We start from the raw sequence: 13607 nt of genomic DNA on the forward strand, positions 1-13607 counted from the left end.
CCATAAACAAAAATCAATTACATTTGGATTGTAGGCCTAAAAATGTGAAGGGCAAAACAATAAAGCCTTTCAAGGGTAATGTAAAATAATCTTTTTGACCTTTGGGTAGAGGAAGATTTCTTTAACTTACACAGAGTGACATTACAATTAAAAACATGTTAAACAAGGGGCAGCTGGGTGTCTCCGTTAAATGTCAGACTTGGATTCGGCTCAGGTCATGACCTCAGGGTCGTGAGATCAAGCCTCTAGTTGTGCTCTGCGCTTAGCTTGGAGTCTGCTTCTCCCTCCCCCCCCCTCCGCCTTTCCACCTGTGCGTGTACACTCTCTCTCAAAGAAATGAATAAAATCTTTTTTAAAAAACCATGCTAAAAAAAAAAAAAGGCATGGGGGGAATCATTTGTCATACAACCCACAAAAGTCTTAAATATACTGAGAGCAAAACAAAGCTATAAATCAATAAAAAGGCAGCCCCATGGAAAAATGAGTAAAATATTTCACACTTCACCAAAGATGAAACTCAAATTATCAAAGGGATTTGAAATAATAAGAGAACTCAATACTTATTCTGGTTTTATTAAAATAGAAAATTAAATGGAATCTAAATAGCAATAATAAGGGATCAGCTAGTTAAAATTTTATACATATAAGAATGCCATTCTTTACAAATGATTAGCATTATATTAATAGGCTTACAATGTATTAGTATACAGAACATTATCCTTTGATAAACAATATATATTATCTGAAGTCAGAATATTTAAAATGTGTGGAGGACAATACTTGCAATGATTTTAATCACTTATCTCTTTTAATTGTATTTTCTAATGTTTCTAAATTGAGCATGTACTGTATTTTATGCAATTGATAGCAAACAGTGTACCCAAAATAGGGCATTATACCCATTTTTCCATTATGGGAATCACCTATTTTTTATTAAAATTCTGAAGGAATCAGCCATCTCTTAGCGTTAGAAAAATGCATGTTCATGCACAGAAGCACATAACCATATACTATGTGCAGTAGCAAAACAAAGAATATGGAATAATATTAGTATTGTGAAGCTATAGATCAGTACTGAGTGACTATCATCATTCCATTTTCTTTTCACTTAAATGGATCCTTTATTTTTTCTGGGTTTTTCTGCTTCCCTTTTTCTCTTCTGCTTTTAGGATGCTTAGATGCCCTTTATGTATATAGAACATACATATACACACACTCTTTTTTTTTTTTTTTTTTACAACTTTGAATTTACGGAGTCTAGAGCTTTTCAAAGGAAAAGTTTATTAAAAGTTTAAATATAAGAATGGGATTCATTTTGATAGCTTTAGAATCTTAAGATTTCTGTAAGATTTTATTTAATTTTGGACTTTTCACAGGAAAAAAAATTAGCCCTTTCTAAAGTAACTTTTCTGATAAATGAGTATGTTATTTGAAAAATAATTTAGAGTATGTTTTAACAGGAAAGGATTTGTTTTCTGGATTTTTCTGTCATAGCAAGAGGGTTTTGTTTTTTAGTTTGGGTAGGATGTTACCTGGCAAATTAAAAAAATGTGATGTGCTGTATTTGTTTTGCCACAACTTCCAAGAAGCTTCCAGATTAATTTAGGTTTCATTGCTCATCCATATATACTTCTCTGCTCCAGCTTGTAATTGTTTTTAGGTTATTAATTGTTCTTTTTATCTTTTTTGGAAGTAGGGGCAAATGTATGTATATGTACATATGCACACACGTAAGTGCAGTCACACACACTGTATAAATATGCTGTTTTAAATTTCTTTTAGCCAACAAATGGAATCTTCTTGAGCATGTTTCTGATAGTTTTACCATTGGAATCCATGGCTCATGGACTCTTCCATGAATTGGGTAACTGTTTAGGAGGAACATCTGTTGGATATGCTATTGTGATTCCCACCAACTTCTGCAGGTACAGTAATCTAGTATAATTAGTAGTGTCTATTTTACTCAACATGTTCCTAATATTTGTATGAATTTGAATATAAAATGTGATAGCTCATTTTTTTCAAAAGTATAATATTTTCAAAATATAATGCTCTTGCAGTTTTTTTCATTTATGCCAAATGTTTAAAAACTTTTATTTATTCTGCATAATGATATAATCTTCAGGATTCAATTTAAATATTTTTTTGATGAATGTGATTAGCTTATACTTAGCTAAAAATCAGAAAATACAAATAATGGTTCTAAGGAAAGGTCCTACCCTTTCTTTAGAAAAGGTTATCTTGTTTAAGAAAATGTCCTGTGAAACAACATGGTGAAATTTAATAGAATGTATACTGGACCTGAGAGTCCTAAATGCTAGTTCTCTGTTACCCTAAGCAAATCATAACTTCTCTGAACTTCAGTGTTTTTACCTAAAATGCCAACGACAGGGGCTCAGTTGGTTAAGTGTCCGACTCTGGTTTTCAGCTCAGGTCATCATCTTAGGGTGGTGAGATTGAGCCCCACGTTGGGCTCTGCGCTGGGCATGGAGCCTGCTTAAGATTCTCTCTTTCCCTCTCCCTCTGCCCCTCCCTCCCTCAAAAAAATGCAAACGACAATACCTAGTCTTCCCATCTCAGAGGAACATTATGAAGAGCTAATGAGAATATGAATGTAAAAATACTCTGCTTACTGGAAAATGTCATACAAAAAATTGGGAATGAAGTTAAACATGTATTTGTTTCATTGTAGTTTTATTCCAAAATAATTTTTGTCCCTAAATGTGTGGCAAATCTTTTTGAATCTGTAAATATTGCCACATTAAAAAATTTTTTTATAGTAAGTACCTTTGAAATAGAAAAAAATCAATCTTTGCTGTTAATAAATTTTGATTATCCTTGGTGGGTTTTGGGGTGGGGGAGGGGGAAGACTTGAAATAAATTTTTTATTTCAAATCTTTGACATAAAAACCAAAACAGACTATTTGTAGTAAATATTTTCCTTCATGTTGAAGGCTTTATAAAGGGCTGCAAATTCTTATGAGGAGTAAAAGAAATAGATTTAAGAGGCTCCCATAAAGTAAGATGTGACAGTTTAGCAGGGAGAATACGTGGAAATAGTAATTTGCACAGATTTTTATTCTGATTTTTGTTAATACATTGCTTATTCTTTTACTGTTTGCGACTGCTAAATGTTACAAATAGAGAACAAAGTGTCTTCTTATTTTGATGAAAACTAGTGTCATTAGAATAGTACTGAATATATGAAGGAAAATATGAGGTTTTCAAAACTACTGCAAGAAATTCCTTTTCTGGATAGGAGTGATGATTTTTTTTCTTGCTCAATATTGATATTTTGATTCTGCTAGCTTTAAGACATGGTTTTTCATCTTTACTACAGTAGCAGTTTACATTTGTTCTAGAATCAGATCTGTCTTCACTTAGTGTTCAGTAGTATAAGGCAGTGGGCCTAAATTTTAATAACCTTTTCAAAATGTCATTTACTAACGATTTCTTCTGTCATTTATGTTCCTTAAGTTAGTAGAACTTGAATGCAACTTTATAAAGACTGTCTTTTGCAATATAGAAATATAAAACATTGCTTCCATGTTTTGTTAAAATTTTTTTGTCAAGGAAAAAAGTTCTTTCATTATAATTCTCACCTGGGTGTTCTTGAAACACGGGGTAAAATCAGTATGATCTTGCTTTTAGAAAGTCTTATTCAATATCTGTCATTTGGTAAAAGAGTATGAATACAGAACAAAGAACAGTATTATCTACTTTTGGAGATCTTTTCCCAGCTTTCAGTTTGGTGATTATTTTATTGGCTATATAAAAGTTATATAGAAATACAACTTTTAGAAACTAAGCTTTGATGTTCAAGCTTAATTCTTAGCACTTTAGAAAAGAGGATTTAAAAAAAATTCTGCCATTTAGTTGTCAGCAACTGTTACGATGCTGAGATAATTATAAATGAAGAATAAGAATGTGACATAGAATGACACTCTTTAAACACCAAAATAATTTTTTTTTTCTTCAGTCCTGATGGTCAGCCAACACTTCTTCCCCCAGAACATGTACAGGAGTTAAATTTGAGGTCTACTGGCATGCTCAATGCTATCCAAAGATTTTTTGCATATCATATGATTGAGACCTATGGATGTGACTATTCCACAAGTGGACTGTCTTTTGATACGCTACATTCCAAACTGAAATCTTTCCTTGAACTTCGGACTGTGGATGGACCTAGACATGATACGTATGTTTTGTATTACAGTGGGCACACCCATGGCACAGGAGAGTGGGCTCTTGCAGGTAAATGCACCTCCGGCAATTTAACTGTTACGAAGATAAACCTCTTTATGGAAGTCGACCCTTCACCCTGAAACATTAAATTTCCAAAATTCTCAATTTTCTACTTCACAGTTTACTAAGTATACAGATGACTGTTTTGTTTTTCTCTAGCATACCTGTTTAGCATAGTATTAGTAATCTCTAAAGGTTTTGAGAATTATGTCTTAGTTGGAAGAAAAAAATCTGCTTACTCTGAGACATTATGTTTCCCTTTCATGTATTTTCAGAATTATTAAATATAGTTACATTTTTCAGAAGCTGATTAACTTGACTAATACTTCTAAGTCTTTAAATGTTATGGATGCTGATTTCAATAGTTCTATGCATGTGCAGTTTTATTTAAGTTAGAAAGCTCACCAGGAGTTTAAATAGCAAGTGAGATAATATGGTAGGAGTAGCTCTTAGGTCAGGTGACCTTGGTTCTGGTCCTGATTTTGTCACAACTCACTTCTCTCAGTTTCAGTTCTCTCCTCTGTAAAATGAGGGGGTAATATTAAATCTTGCCAATGGTTAAATGAGATCTATATTATATGTAAATTTGTTCTTTGGGCTTCCCAACTAGAAGAGAGACCATGTAAGTCGTGGGCTTTGTTTTTTGAATTATTTGCCTAGCACCTAGAACAGAGCCTAGCAGATCCCTAGTAGGGATCGTCAAGTAACAGATCATTGAATGAATCATGGGGCGGGGGGGGGAAGGGGGGTAATTTTCTTATTTTATGTTAGAAATAGTTCTTTTAGAACTTAATTCTATCCTGCTTTTTCCTTAAATATTATAGATGTTTTATACTAAGAACACCTACAAATAATAAAATAGACAGAAATAGATACTCAGATCAAGGACAAATATAAACAGAAGTGTTCTGGAAGGACAGAGGTAGAGCTCCCAACATAAGAACTCCAGGTAGAGATGATTAAAGGTTAAAATAGAGATGATTTTAAACCATCATGGTCTCACTAATTTCATGCTAGATTTGTAATGAGGGTTTCATCATAAAAATACTGTTGTAATTTTTGGTTTTGCAAATAAATATTGAATAACTTAATGGCTGTCTAGGAGTGAAGGCAAACATTTATTGGGCACATTTGAAGCAGTTACTATGCTTGGTACTTTATATACATTAAATTTAATCTTCACTTAAAAAACTTTGAGGTAAGTACTGTCACCTCTATCATCTTCATTTTTCAAAGAATAAAATGAAAATCTAAAGTTGTTACATATCTGTGGTCATACAACTGGTAAGTGATGGAACCATGATTCAAATCCAGAAATAATTTTTTTTTCTGCCTAACCCCTTAAAGTGTATTTTTTCCCCCATTGTACCATGTGCTGCCAAGGCTAAAACCATTAAGGTAGAGAAAATCACGTTCTGGTTTAGTAGATATTTTTGTTAGCACTGTTCACCCATTTTCTAAATACTGTCGAAGAAGGTAGTCCACATCAAAATTACTTGAATATAGTTTGTGAAATCTTTTACTTGACCTGTAACTTTTTAATAAGTCAATGTAGAAAACTTTTTAAGCCCTTATGGCTATTTTAATTCTAGGTAAAGTATAGCATTCTGTGTACTTGACCTTAGAGCACAGAAGAAAAAGTTCTGGTCAATTCAGAAATCTTTACAGAAATAGAATTTCAGACCTACAACCCAGGATTGATTATTGAAAACTTACTGTAATGTTTATAATAATGAACTCTCCCCAAATCAAATGGGGGGAAAAGGCATAATTTTGGTGGTCATGCATATATCCTTGGTTATTTTAAGTATTTTAAGAAAGTAATTTTAAAAGTAAGCTTGTTCTATGTTTACATGAAGGATTTATTAATATAAGCATTTTTCAGTAAGTTTATATTTTTCCTCTTAAATCTTTTAAAAATTTATTTCAAGTATCTTTTAAACAATGGCTTTGGGAAAAAATTCTAGATGTACAGTTTACTACTATTTACATCAACTTTTTCTTTTCCTGGGAAAAATAATAGACACCAAGATAAATAACATATACATCAGTGTTCTTAAATTTTCACTCACTATGAGTTAGCAATAATTTATGAAGACTTAAAAACTCTAAAGTGTGACTATATTTTAGGTAAATATCTAGCAATTACATTCTGGAATGGTATCTTTATAATATTTTTTGACTATGTCACCAATGAGTTGACCATTATAGAATTCCTCTCTTAGCCAAGAAGATTTGTTCTTGTAGGTGTAACTTTCTTTGTTGAAGACTTTATTTTAAAAAGTAGAAGAACACAATGGAAAAAGCACGTAGCCCTGCCTTCAGGATGGGTAGGTTCATCCATCCTAATTCAGCAACTCTATATACTCTCTCAGCTTGAGGCGCCAAGCCCACTTGGAGGTATCCAGGTTGAACCAGGCATAGAAGCTGAGCCTTCCTTTCAGTCAGTTCCTGCCCTGGGCTGCTAGAGACATAGCCTCAAAGGCAGATAGTACTCAAAAATACTACTGAACCCTCCTGCTCAGAGGAAAATGCTTTAATCCATTCCAGCCCACGTGACAGCTTTGAGCTCTGAGAATTATATCTTTCTAAAAAGCTATAAAATAGAAAACATCATGACTGGATTTTACATGAGTTAGCAAGTTAAGAGCAGGTCCAGAACTAAATACCACTGTGAGAAAGAAAATCTGTATTTGCCCTTATATCACCTAACTTTACTCACAATACTTCTTAGAAGATGTAGTAGTCTCCTTACATTTATGGAGTTTCATAATATGGAATCGGCTATTTTTGCCTCTTTGTTTCAGAGTAAAAATTATGATAAAGACAGAGAAATAAATGAAAAAAATGTAGACAATCTATAAAGCAGTTTATCACAGATAAACAAAGCCTTTAAAAAGCAGTCTCAACTACTTTAACTGCATCAGATGGCTGTTAGCTGAGATAAATTTAAGTACTTTCCATCTGGGCCAAAAGCCAAATGCAACATAGAACCTATTCATAGGAGAAAGCAGAGCAAACCAAACAGAGAAGAGAAATAGTCATATGAAAAGGCTTTCATGCCCCTTTAAATCTTTTATTGATATCTAAAGAGCATGTATATAAGAGAATTAGTGTAGAACATGCTTTTAGAGTATTTATTGAAAAAGTTGTAGAAGGCAAGTTAGACAATGATGTTTTGTGGCAGATGGATTTTGTATAATAGCTCTTGTAATCTGTGTCATTCTCTGATCTCTAGAGAAATTGAAGAGAACTGGCAATAATGAAAAGTTAACATTTTACCATATAATAAAAGGTATCTTCTGGAGCTCTCTGTGAAGCAACACATTAGTAATACGTGGAGACCATGTATTGAAATAGTGGCTCTGAAATGATAAGCACGAGTATAAGAACAATTCATGAAACAACTTTTTCATTGTCAAGAGTCTAAGATATAGTAGGCTGATGAATAAAAGAATATTAATTGTTCATAAAGAAGATAGACTTCCATGTTATGCTTTTTCTCCTAGTATCAGACATTTTCTCATCATTAAAATTTCTTTATAAATACCATTTTATTATAATTCTCCCTCACAATTTATTTTCATTCCTCCTGGTCATTTCAGATTTTACACTATCATAGACAGCAGTGGGAAGAAGATCTTAATATGTAATTTAACTTCATAAAAACAATTTTCTTAATTTATTATAACCTATTCCTTTTTTAATATAACAAGGATTTTTTTTTTTTTTACCTGAAGTTGAAAGTCTGTTTTTAAAAAACTCATCTGACAAGAGACTTTTGAAAGGAAGATTCCATCTCTTTTTTTGGCCTACATCTTTAATTCTAGGAACTTAAACTATACTTAAGAAGAGGCTTCAGAAATTATTACTCTATTGAATTTTCTTTTGTTCACAGGTGGAGACATACTGCGCCTTGACACACTTTTAGAATGGTGGAGAGAAAAGAATGCCTCCTTCTGTTCTCGCCTTATTATCGTATTAGACAGTGAGAATTCAACTCCGTGGGTGAAAGAAGTGAGAAAAATCAATGATCAGTACATTGCGGTGCAAGGAGCAGAGATGACAAAGACCATAGATATTGAAGAAGCTGACCCACCACAGCTGGGTGACTTTACAAAGGACTGGGTAGAATATAACTGCAACCCCAGTAATAACATCTGCTGGACTGAAAAGGGACGCACTGTGAAAGCAGTCTACGGTGTGTCAAAGCGGTGGAGTGACTACACTCTGCATCTGCCAACAGGCAGCGATGTGGCCAAGCACTGGATGTTACACTTTCCTCGTATTACATATCCACTGGTGCATTTGGCAAATTGGTTGTGCGGTCTGAACCTTTTTTGGATCTGCAAAAGTTGTTTTAGGTGTTTGAAAAGATTAAAAATGAGTTGGTTTCTTCCTACTGTGCTGGACACAGGACAAGGCTTCAAACTTGTCAAATCTTAATTTGGAACCCAAAGTGGAATATTATTGAGAGTTCATACTACCAGTTACCACCAACTTGCCATTTTTTGTATATGGTTTTTTTATTTGTGAAAAACACCTTGCTACTTCTGTAGCTGCTCTCACTTTGTCTTTTCTCAAGTAATTATGGTGTATGTAAGATGTTGGGAATAAGCATTTTATCCTACAAGTATGTAAGGAGTCGTAAATGCTGATGCCATGTAAATGCATCACAGAGGTTAAAAATAACTGCACTTTGAGGAATGTTTGCATATGCCTCTGATTAGAAAGAAAACACTTGTCTATGCTCTGCAGTGGCCAATGAAGAATTAATAATGCCTTATTTTCTAGGCATAGATTAGAGATTGTAGACCAGACCGTTTACTACTATAAGAAAATTTCCAGTTTGCTTACAAAAAGATTTTTTTTTTGTCAACAGGTTTGAGTCCAAGACTATTTGAAGAATTACAAACTCTTTCTTAAAAAAGGATAAAGGGAGAAGCCTGAAATGAGTGCAAAAATTTGCTTATAGTCTACCATTCAGATGTCTTGGTTGTGGCCTATTACCAGTGTAGTAGTAAAGCCCAAAAGACTGTTGAGATCAAAACATTCTTCCTGTAGGTAACTGTAAGAGGCTAGAAGCCTACAAATCGCTCCTTCCTGCATTGTTGGGGTGGAGGGAGGGGCTCTGAAAGCACTGGCAATTTTAAGAGTCTTTCTCAGGGTAATGTTTTAATGAACAATGTTTCCAGCTACAAATTCCTTCCAAATAAATTGTCTTCCCTTTCAAAAAGTAAACTTTTTAAAAATTTAGCAATTTCTCATTGATTTAGGCTATTTTCGCTATTCAGAAATGATTTTGATCTCTATGGAATTAATGCTCTGCCATGAAAATTACCTTTCAGATCTCTCATTAGTGATGACATTTTTTTCTACTGAAGGTCAAAGGATTGAAAACAGGTCATTTTTTTTCTTGTATACATGTAATGTATTATGTAAAAAAAGTATTCGTGTTGGCAATTTTAGTTAGGCATGATGGTGTGGTTGTAATTTTTAAAACTTAATTCAGTGTTTTGTCTGATTAAAGCAGGCACTGATCAGGGTATCCCCTAAGAGGTAATTTACCCCCTGTTCCCTTCCAGTAATCCTTACATTCTAAATTTTCATATCTGAGAAATAACAAGAGGGGAGTAGAAGTAAATTAGGGGATAATCTAATCTTTGTTGTTTAAAGTGTGACTTCTCACCACTGAAGCCATTTTTCTAGCCTCAGAGAGAGGACCTAATGCCTCTACCATTTTCTACCTGGTGACTTGAACATTGAAGTTTTTGTTAGGTAGGAGTCACTTAGTGTCAGGGACCTCGTATACCACTATCTATGCAGCCTTGTTACAGTCTGATGATTTCTGTGTTTTGAATATGATTTTCCTAATGCTTTGAATAAAATTTTAAAAATTAATTTTTCATGTAATGTGCAAAAAAAGTTACTGAATGATTTTAATATATTAAAAGTGATAGTCATAAAAAATGCCCATGTGTTATTAGAGTTCATGGTTGGTAGCAGGTTGATTTGAAATTTTCCAGTATTTGGTTACATATTCATATCAACATTATCCAAATGAAATAGTTTAATGTTTCATTACTATTCAGAATTAGTATAGCAGAAAAGTCAAGTGTTAAAATTATGAGCTTATAGCTACAAAAATATTAGTATTAAGTAAAATCTTTTAAGTTTCCAAGCCAATATTGAGCAAATTGGCTTTAATTAAAGGATATATCTTTACTCTGAGAAAGCCAAATATAAAGGTATATTCTGCATTCTTTATAAAGTAGTATTAAGATGGTACTAACAATCAGATTCAAAGGTAGCAGACTTTACAGCCACAAAGCTAGTGTTCTGATAATTCATTTTCTATGACCAGAAAAGTTCTGAGCTAAAAATGTGATTCAAGCCAATTAATAACCACAAAGTTACAGAATATCCACTTCGATGAATTCTCCTCCCAAACAAAAAACTATGAAATGACAAGAGGTGGCATCCTAAATTAAAGCAGCCATTTTAAAACATTAAAGTAACTGACAGAATATAATATGGAGAAAGAACATTATAGGAGGGATAAATTGATTGGTTACTCTAACTTAAAGATTAAAAACTAGATCTGACAATTAGTAAGGATAATTTTCTTATGGCTTTCATTTTATATACCATATGTTTACAAAGGAGTTACTGGGAGTGATAGGAATACTTTAGGGCAAAACTTTATCACCCCACTAAAAAATAGTTAACATGGAGATGTTTTTCAACATAATGTTGATTTAATTTGTTTTCTTATATATCTTGCTGAAACCAGAAAAACCCCACCCCCTAAAAACATCTTTTAAAAAACTATATACTGTTCCGTGATGAATTAACGAGCCAAGTTCTTTCTCTTCCTATAATTTTTCAGTTAGGCTATTATTTCATTAAGAATTTTTGTTTTAGTTTGCTCTGACTAAACTCTTCTTCCCTGGGATATTTGGATTTGTCTTTGCATAGCTTTCTATCTTGCTCTTCTTAATACAGAATTGTACAGAAGACCATTTTTATGACCAGTGTTTTCATAAGTTTATTAAAAGTTGCATTGCTAATTAAAATGCATTTATATTGAATGCATTAGTGGGTAGATCTTTTTTAACTAAAATCTTCATTAGAATCTATTTGTAACTTAAATTAGAATCTATTTGTAACTCTACATTTTGTTTGTAAGTTTGGCCTAAATATATTTGCTGTTGTGGGTACTGCCTTTTTATATGTATTCTTTGCCATTTAGAGTTGTCTCCTTTAAAGTAACTTTCTACATTACCTTTCCACAGAGGATAGCTAACATTATGTATGCCAGAAGAAAATGGTTTGATTTTAAGAAAGTTGTTAGGTATATCTCATAGTGAATGCTCAAAGGAGTTAGATCTGTCATTACTTTTGACCATCTCCACTATTGGAAACACACTAGATCTTCCTCCCTTTTCAGGCAGAAACACACATGTTGGTATTTCTGGTGTACAATTACCCAGAAGAGTGCCTTGCCCCATAATAGGTAGTAAAAGAATATTTTTGACTGAGTGAATTTAGAATCCTAAGGAGAAATTGGAATAACTCGATTGTAAATTACTTCATTTTCTTTATAATTTTAAATGGATATTATTTCAAGATCCTCATTAAATTAATTACTAAAGACTATTACAGAATCAGTAAAAGGAAAACATCTCACATTTTTAAAAACATTTTTATTAAGTAAACACCATGCCCAACATGGGGCTCAAACTCACAACCCCAAGATCCAGAGTCCCATACTCTCTACTGACTGAGCCAGCCAGGTGCCCCAAACATTTCACATTTTTAAAAAGTAGTGCCAGGATTAAAGAAGGAAAAACTCAGGTTTCAATGACAATATAGCTCATGTCACAAAAAAGATAGCTTTTTGTTGGTTGAGTTCATTTTCATCAGACTCCGATGATACTGAATCTTTCATTGATTTCCCATTAGAAACATATAGACAAATTGGAGACTTACCACAAATGGAAATTATTAAAAGAAAGTGATGAACAAAGAAGAAAGTTGGCTATGCTCATCAGTGACAACTAGACTATAAAGTCAGAAAAAATTGGCTTATAAACATAAAAAGATTGAGAACAAGCTAGGGAAACTACAAGTATCTCACTTTGGGGGGATCTTCCCTATTTACTAGTTGTAATACATCAAGTATGAAACAATGATATTTAAGTAGTAATTGCTTTGAGCAACTTTTGTTGACAGCAATTTACATTTATGTGTATTAGGAAGTACTGTTGCTATTATTATTCTTACTTAGACCAAAGCTGATTTGAAATTGAAATCTGTAGGTTCATCACTAGGTTTTTAAATATTAATACGTAAAAACCATTTTGATTAAAAAATAAAATTGACCAGTCATCTTGTGTGATGACCTCACAGCATTTTATAGGTATTAACTTAAAAATATTAGAATAAGTAGACAGTTTTAGTAAATTTTTGTTGTTACTGTTTGGTCTGTACCTATAAAAACTGATCTATCCCAAACTGAAGATTTCTTTTTTTAAAGATTTATCTATTTGTCAGAGAGCACACAAGCAGGGGGAGAAGCAAGCTCCCTGTTGAGCAAGGAGCTGGATGAGGGACTCGATCCCAGGACTCTGGGATCATGAACTGGGCTGAAGGCAGACGCTTAACTGGCTGAGCCACCCAGGCATCCCCCAAACTGAAGATTTTTAGTAGTATGCCAAGGATTAGAGAGGAAAATGGTATATCTTCCTAGGCCAGCAATGTTTACTCCAAGTAAAGTAAAAGTATTTTTATATCAAGATATACCAATGTACTGATAAGCAGGATTTACATTAATTTTTAGTGTAAGTCAGAAGACTTTAAAGCAATTTTATTTTTGTAGCAGGTCATTTGTTCTATCCTTCCAACCCCAGGACATTGAAGAAAACCCTAATAGTGGATGTTTATGACACTCTATAGAGAATTTTTTTTTTTTTTAAAGAAATCCTTTGTCTTCTGGCTTAGAAATGCAAATAGCACAATGAATTTTCTCAAAAACAAATAATTTTGTTTCTATATATATGAAATTTCAGATGGATGCCATTATAATACAATTTTATAATAGACATTTCTAAGTTCTTTGGAGTCCTTACATACATTGATTTCTTCTACACAAGTAGGTACTGGTAAGGAAAATGGGGTGAGGATTTTAATTTGTAATCCATATCCACTATATCTCTTCTACCATACTCCTTTTTCTCCAACACCTAACCTTTGGATTCCTTTCTACATAAAGCAACTAATTCATCAATAACAATAAAAATGACAATGGCTATCATCTACTGAATGTTTTTTTATGTTCTAGGCACTGTGCAAAGCACTTC

The 13607-nt window shown here is 33.0% G+C and overlaps 1 protein-coding gene across 2 annotated transcripts in view; it reads left to right on the forward strand.

Moving 5' to 3' along the window:
* The window catches only part of TMEM168 (transmembrane protein 168), a 28641-nt gene extending 18424 nt beyond the window's left edge, over window positions 1–10217 (forward strand). The window contains exons 3-5 of one of the 2 annotated variants that reach the window (XM_031024127.2): window positions 1783–1925; window positions 4217–4254; window positions 8144–10217. In XM_031024127.2, the coding sequence (XP_030879987.2) occupies window positions 1783–1925; window positions 4217–4254; window positions 8144–8691 (729 nt within the window). In that variant the 3' untranslated portion in view covers window positions 8692–10217. Of the gene's footprint in view, window positions 1–1782; window positions 1926–3979; window positions 4255–8143 lie in introns of both variants that reach the window. The other variant, XM_006729664.3, reaches the window with a different exon arrangement.
* Window positions 10218–13607: the final 3390 nt, after the last annotated feature.

This window comes from Leptonychotes weddellii, chromosome 12, assembly GCF_054177405.1.
Source record: "Leptonychotes weddellii isolate Sample4059 chromosome 12, ASM5417740v2, whole genome shotgun sequence".
NCBI classification, from domain to species: domain Eukaryota; kingdom Metazoa; phylum Chordata; class Mammalia; order Carnivora; family Phocidae; genus Leptonychotes; species Leptonychotes weddellii.